General features: G+C 36.5%; 1 protein-coding gene across 1 annotated transcript; it reads left to right on the top strand.

Moving 5' to 3' along the window:
* The first annotated feature begins 1,424 nt into the window (after window positions 1-1,424).
* Window positions 1,425-7,271, top strand: LOC111327485 (uncharacterized). Its single transcript, XM_022931685.2, has 4 exons — window positions 1,425-1,805; window positions 3,428-3,494; window positions 3,840-3,937; window positions 5,384-7,271. The coding sequence occupies exons 1-4, from the start codon at window positions 1,461-1,463 to the stop codon at window positions 5,555-5,557; spliced, it is 684 nt and encodes a 227-aa protein (XP_022787420.1). The 5' UTR covers window positions 1,425-1,460; the 3' UTR covers window positions 5,558-7,271.
* The last annotated feature ends 25 nt before the right edge of the window (window positions 7,272-7,296 follow it).

The following is a 7,296-nucleotide window of genomic DNA, read 5'->3' as shown; positions in this document are numbered from 1 at the left end:
GTCCAGAACAGTTTCGCCCAACTTAGTAAGCTGGCAGGGGCTCCACTTTAATTTAATTTAATTTATCAGATTCGCCGACAGGCAGGGACACCGCAACAGCTTGCGCTAATTACAGCGGGCCCAGTAAACCCACCCGTCCCACCCCAGGGGAGGACATCCGTCGCACAGTAATCTCGTATGTGGGAAATTAACGTCTTCTACCCCCAACCCTGCAGGAGACGGGACCTCCATTTATTCGCTCCTATCCGAGAAGACTAGAATATCTAACCATTTCTTGATTTTATAGAAAGGTAGCAAATTCTTCTCAATCAATTTAAGACCTTGGGTGTTGGTCCGGCCGGGACTCGCACCCTTGACCTCCCGCACTACAGTCCAGCGCACTATCCATTGGGCTAACTGGGCGGCCGTCTTCTTTTGCTGACTGACCTTCCCTATAGACGCCCGCTGAATGTTTGCCCACAGAACATTTCGCAAACCTACAGTACTCTCTATTCCCGCACCCACGCCATTTATTTGAACACGAATGCTCTCCTACGCCTCTTCCTTTTTCTTTTTGGTTACCGTCGAAGGAAACGGTCGCAGCAGGACAGATTTAATTTCTCTCGCAAGTTGTGCCAGTAACAGTTTTTATTGCTTAGAAAGCTGAATTATGAAAATATGTCGTTTCGAGAATAAGTCAGTAGTTGTTCAGAGCCGCGCTTGTTCCTCAGAAGTGTAAAGACCCGTCATTTACACCTGTAGTGCTACACGTAGGTTACACTTGTAAGAAACCTTGAACTACACTTGTGAATTCCAGTGCAGAAAACTTTTTTATTGAATTAATGTTTTCACAAGTCGGAATTTACATGTCGAAATTACACTTGTAAAAGCTACAAGTGTAAAAGTTTTATTGAATTGACCCCAAGCCCTTTTTATGACCTGCAGATGGTGAAACTAAACAGGGTACAACCCCATGCAAACAAACGCTGACCGACTGGGCGTTTTTCTAAGTACCAGCACATATATGTGAACAACTTGGAAAATTAGTCTTAGGATACTAACAAAAAGTGAAGATATGCTTTTGACAAAAAATGTAGAAAACATTGACGTCGTAAAAAAATGCGGCAAGCATAATCGGGATCGGGAAAGGCCTATCAACAGTACAGCTTAACCCTTTTTAAACAATTGAGATCTGTTTTGGCTTATATTGATAATATCAAAATTTATATTTCGAAAGGGACTATCATTGGAATTTTGTTAGATTTTGATGAGAATGTCACTTGTTTATCGGGGAATTTTCCGCGTAAAATGCCTTCGGTTGAACTGACCTAGCTAACCACCACTTGGCCGTGGGCCTGGGTATGAGACTAAGCTCTCAGGCCCAGTCTCAGGCCCTACTCGAGCCCGCAATTGCTTAGTAGCACTTGACACACGAATATCGCGCATGCCTTGTTCTTTTTGAAACCTTGATCACAACAAACATGGAAACGACAAGCAGTACAACAACAGAGCAAACGGCCCTGACAGGAGAAAAGCAAGACGATTCCGACGACGAAGATGAAGGGAATATTGATTTAGGTGTTGCAGGTTTACCTCAAGTTAACTTTTCAGGTTTAAAAAATGAATTTGAAACGATTAATTTGGACGGAGATGGAGACGACGAAGAGGAAGACGAACCCTCTGATCGCGACCTCTCGGACGACAAACGGAAGAAAAAGTACACGAAAAAGAAGAAGAAGAACCAGCCTTCTGAAAATTCATCCGACAGTAGTTCAGACGATGACAGAAGAAGCAGCAGAAAGAAAAAAGAGACTGAAATTAATCCGGTTAGTGCGTGACAATCATGTGTCATTTATTCCCAATGCTTTCGGATTGTGTCTGCTTAATAGATGCAGATACACGTAGAGTGTTTTGATTACGTTGACAATTAAATCAGTGTACGACGTTTCAGATACAGAATGATAAGGAATTTCCCCTTGAAACCTGAACTTAACTACGTGTGTGTTTGATGGGAAGCAAATTCGATCGCGAAAAGAGCATTCACGAGTAGCAGCCAGGGAAACAAAACGTAATTTAACGAATTTTTAGCAGTCGTCCTTGCGGAGCAATATTATTGATATCACTCAATACTTATGCAGCATTACGGAGAAAAAGCAACGAAACAGAGTAAAGTGATTGTTTCAATACACCATTAATTTAATGGGACGTTAGCTCTAGAATTTGTCACCTTCACCTGCCTATTCTGCCAAAAATTTACACACTCCGATACGGTTTACATGTTCATTAAAACGAGTGGTAAATACTGATTACTTCATTAACCGCCAGGTGCAAAAACTAGTCGTTGTCATTGAAGAAGGTGCTTACTTTGAGATACTATTACCAGAACAGTGGAATTTTTTTCAGTCAAGAGAAGCACATTTATAATTGCTATTAAGTTATGACTTAGAATGATGCAAGGAGCTAGCAAATTATTTGAGAAGAGATAAGACTTTTTGTTGTTTTCAGATGGCAAGCATCAATTTTAAATGATCTCCTCTATAATTCTTCTTTTCCTGAAAAGCCATGAGTCTAAGAATGGGTATTGAGCACACAAGCGATATATTTATTTTCATGTAACTACAGTATTACAGTGTATTTGGGGTAAAAACACTTGACTTTGATGATGAGTTCCCTTCATGTCATCTAAAGTGTCAGTCACTGCAATCATTAATATTCCTTTCCTGAACCATCATCACCTTGGTGATCCCACTAGTACTTAATGATAAAAATATATCTCAATGTGCTGTTGAGTTGCTGTAAATTTCATGGTGGTATAATGAAACCCACAATCTTAATGTAGACTGGAGTCCAACCAATACATGTAGTTCTTCAATTTACAAAAATTTGTTATATACTAATGGAAAAACAAGTTAAGGGATACTATAAATTGATGTTTATAAATCCAAGTGTATTAAGTGGCATGGCAGCTAAGATTGCGTACCCACAAAACAATAATTATCACTGTTCTTATTATGGTTTCTCCAAGTATTGGTGTGTTAAGCTTAACTGATCACATGAGGATGATAAAGAATAGATTATAGCAGGCATTTAGAAATCAATTTAGAAATATGGTTTTCATTATCTGTGACAGTTTTAATTTGGTGCATATATATTACATAGTAAATGAAATATGCCTCTTGTACATCTGTGTGTAATGCAATATACATGATTGTGCATGTATATATAGAACTGATGCATAGTGATGTATATTTTAACAACATAAATATTGACAGCCACCATATGCAACGTCAGCCTAAATCAATTACAGTCTACTTGTATGAATTAATAACTCGTAATGCTCTGAAATTCCTTATGATCAACAGTGTAGATATTTAATCCAAGGTTATGATATTATGATTTGATAAATTATAGAGATGTAATTGAGAAAGTTTACCCTTTGATTTTCAAGTCTGACCTTACATGGCCTCTTTGGGTTTGGTACTACATTGTAGCAGTATCCAGTGGAGCTCTAAAAGGTATTTACATCCCTCTAGACAGGTAGTTTGTAAAGTCATCACTTTTGTAATTATCTCACACCATTTTATGTGCTACATTCTGGAAGTACTTTTATTTATTTATTTTTTTTAGTTCCTCAAAGCTTTGAAAAATGCTAATTGTTGTGAGTGTATGAGTACGAGTCCCTGATTTCTGATAACTTGTTGTTAATGGCAGTACGATAGCAATGTTTGACATTTCAAGGTCGGTCTCAGTTGCCAGCTGTAATATTGGCAGTTGTCAATTCAGTTCACCTGTCTCATAAAATTACTGATACATACAAATTGTTTCTTTTTTTCTTTCCCTATTTTTTGTTTTATTTGTAGTGGCTGAATATCTGGGAGAAAAACTTGCAGCTTTCTTTGGAATCACCACTCCTAGATATCAATATGTTATTGATGAATTCTATAGACTCAAGGAGCAGGTCAGTAGTACATTGGTGAATATTTAAGAATTACTCAGCAATGTGAAGGTGGGTAGTGATTGATATTTATTGAGTGAATATCTTTTGCCAGCCACTGACACCAAGGTGAATACTTATTTTGGTATATGATAAAACAGTGAGATGATGTAGCACAAAAAGATGAATTTACTTCATTATTCCTGTAACAGTTAGAATATTTTTGGGTGCAAATCCTGCATGAGTTCCTTGACGATGAAAAGCAAAGGATATTTTGAGTTTGAGTAGCTGAACAGAGCCTACTGTTTAGGTACACTAAAAGGAAATAACTGATGGTTTATTGAACCCAGTTGCTTTGACCCTTCCTTTGTCAGATCTCATGAGTAATTCTCTTTACTGTTTGCTAATTACCATTCTTATTATGTTAGTGTGGAGAATTTTGTATTGGATCAACTACAGGCATTAATCCCAGGCTAGAAGTTGATACTTTCTTTATTCTCATCTCCTGTCTGCTTGATATTGGATAGGTATCATTCAGAAAATTTCTGTGGTGGTTACCTATGGTTAAGGTTTGCTTCATTCATTGATGAACCCTTAATAAGGAATCCCCAACTTCATTTCTAAATGGTCTCACAAATCTGTTTGGCGAAATATTCAGACTTTATTTTATACAAAATTTCTACATTCAATTAATTGCATGATCATGATTTTTAGAGTTCTTACTTTTGTTCATTATTTTGATTGTTTTTATTTGAATAAGGTTGTCCTTGAACAGAGAAATTGTATTCATTTTTTTTTTGCCAAGAATTTGTTTTGAAATCTGTTGCTCCATTCCTTTACACTGTAAGCACATACTTTTGAGTATTGTATTACCCCATACAGCCCACACCTACATTTATTGAAGGAGACCCGAGACAAAAATCCTAGTATGATAACTCAGTAATGAGAGCAGAGCCAATAAAAGCTGTATGGCCCTGTGAACTGCAAGCGAAAAGGTAAAAGAAGAAAAAAGGATGAATGACAGCTAAAAAAAAAATGATAATATGCTCAATGACTGAGTAACCCCAGGCTGTACTAGTATATATTTGTCTTGGGTCATGGTGCATGGACCTCACTGCACCCAGTCCATGTAGGTTATGACCTCAAGCCAAGTGTTTTCCTGTATTGCCCTCCCACTCAGTTTACCCTTAAAATCCCATGAGTGACTAAGAAGAAATTTATCCTTAAAATATCAATACAATATCTAGCAGACAAGTGATGAAAAAAAAAAATTTAATAGGGAATAATTAGTTGATCCAATATTAAGTTCTCCCAACTAATATCATAACAATTGAATGTCATATGCTAAGGAGAATTTTTACAACTTGTAATAAGAGCTTGGGAGTGAAAAGGTTTACAACCACATATACATTGTGGGTATTAAGGGGTCAATGAGAGGAATAATGTAATTTAGAGGTGTTTTTCTTTTAGGAAAGAGAAGAGGAAGAACAAGAAAGAAGAGAAAGAGAATATGTTGAAAGAATGGCAGCTGAGAGATTAGCATCTTTAGAAGGAGGCAACAGCTTAGATCTTCAAAAAACTGCTGAATTACTAAATGGAAATGTTGGTGAACAAAGTGTAGAAAACATGCCAAACAAGTTTTGAACTTTTATAACTGTTTCCAAATTGTAATCTGTAATTATGTGAAGAGCACAGAATTTTAGCACACACTACACCAACACAACTGTCCACTGCTCTGCATTGTCAAAAACTGTGAACACCTTTTTTTTTTTCTTTTTTTTTTCTTTTGTTTTTTGTTTTTAGTTTTTTTTTTAATCTCATTGGCATGCTGTACATGTAGCTAGAGTACATGATGTGGTACAGACAGTTTAGTGAAGCTTTGAATATTGTATGAATTAGGGTAGGTTTCATGGTTAAGTAAACCCTTGTGTTGTTGACTTTGTAAACATGTATGTGAAGGCAGACACCTCTCAATGTACCACTTATCTTCAATGAGCTTGTAAAGATGCTGTTTACAAGAGTTTACATCAATGTCAAAATGCAGCATTAGGCATAAAATTGAGTGTATACTTTGTACATGTATTCCTGTGTGAACCCACATTAGTAGGGGTCTTGAATATATCTAGTAGATAATATTTTTTATGCAACAGAAAGATATCAGAGCTCGTTTTTTACAGTTAACTAGTTTACTGATTGAAAACTTTTATTCATTAGCAGTAGTTCCAAACAGGGTGTCATGATCTAACAGACATAAAATTGTAAACAAAACAGTATTTTGTAGTGATGTTAGCCCAATTTGTAACTATATTGAAAGTACTGGTAACTGTAATACTGTGTCAAAGTCTAATGTAGGGAATTCCCCCCATGTACAGGGTATGTATGGGTCCTGGAAAACCTGGAAAGTCTTGATATGTTATAATTCCAATTTCCAGGCCTGGAAAAGCATGGAATATAGGTGTTACTTCTGGAAAATCATGGAAAGTCATAGAAAATTGGCATGCATTCTGTGAGTGAAAAGCATTGTGGATTCATAGTTGAAAAGTTAACAGACAAGTCATAAAACAAGATTGAATTTAAGCTGAAATGAAGATAAGCATGTATTGTAAGATCTACACTTGTGGACATTTTTGTTTATACTGCACTCCTGTGTGACATTAATGCAAATTTGTGTTCCATTTGGAATGAACCATTCAGTACACTTGTTTCGCTCAGGTCATGGAATTTTCAAGAAGTCATGGAAAAATTCATGCAGAGCCATGGAATTGTAACAGCTGAACTTGTACACACCCTGTATACACAGATGTTGACCCCTATTTAAAGAATATGTTCTGGATCAAAAGGGCAATCAAAATGTGTATAGGGAAACTTTTATGAACACCTGAGGCATGATAGGGAAACTCTCCTATGGTGATCTGACTCAGCCCTGACATTGACAAAAGAATTTTCCAGTGTGGAAATATTTCTAATTAAAAAACCTTTATTATGTCATCATTGTATTATGCAGACTGGGTTCTATTGTGGGCACACAACCAAAAGAAAAAATCAAATAGTAAGGATACTTGTAATGGAAAAGGTGAGGGAAACATGAGGGATATGCAGATTTTATTTTTGTCGCTCCATTTTGCAAGGCCTTATTTAATCCATGTGGGGGAATTAAGTATCCCTCAAAATCTATTTGACTTGGGCTAAAATTTGATTGCAATGGTATATGTTCAGGATTTTCTCCACTTTGTGCTTGGATTCCATAGCATTGGTTTGTGTGCCAATACACTGATTTTTCCAACATTTGGGAGAAATAGCTAGTGATAAACATGACAAGTGGATTGAATAAAATTGACTGAACTTTTTGAGAAGTGAATTTCCAAGTGTTTTCTCAATTAGTT

The sequence above is a fragment of the Stylophora pistillata genome, chromosome 6, assembly GCF_964205215.1.
Source record: "Stylophora pistillata chromosome 6, jaStyPist1.2, whole genome shotgun sequence".
Taxonomy (NCBI): Eukaryota; Metazoa; Cnidaria; class Anthozoa; order Scleractinia; family Pocilloporidae; genus Stylophora; species Stylophora pistillata.
Note: the sequence above shows the minus strand (reverse complement) of the source record. Positions and strands in the feature narration are given on the sequence as shown.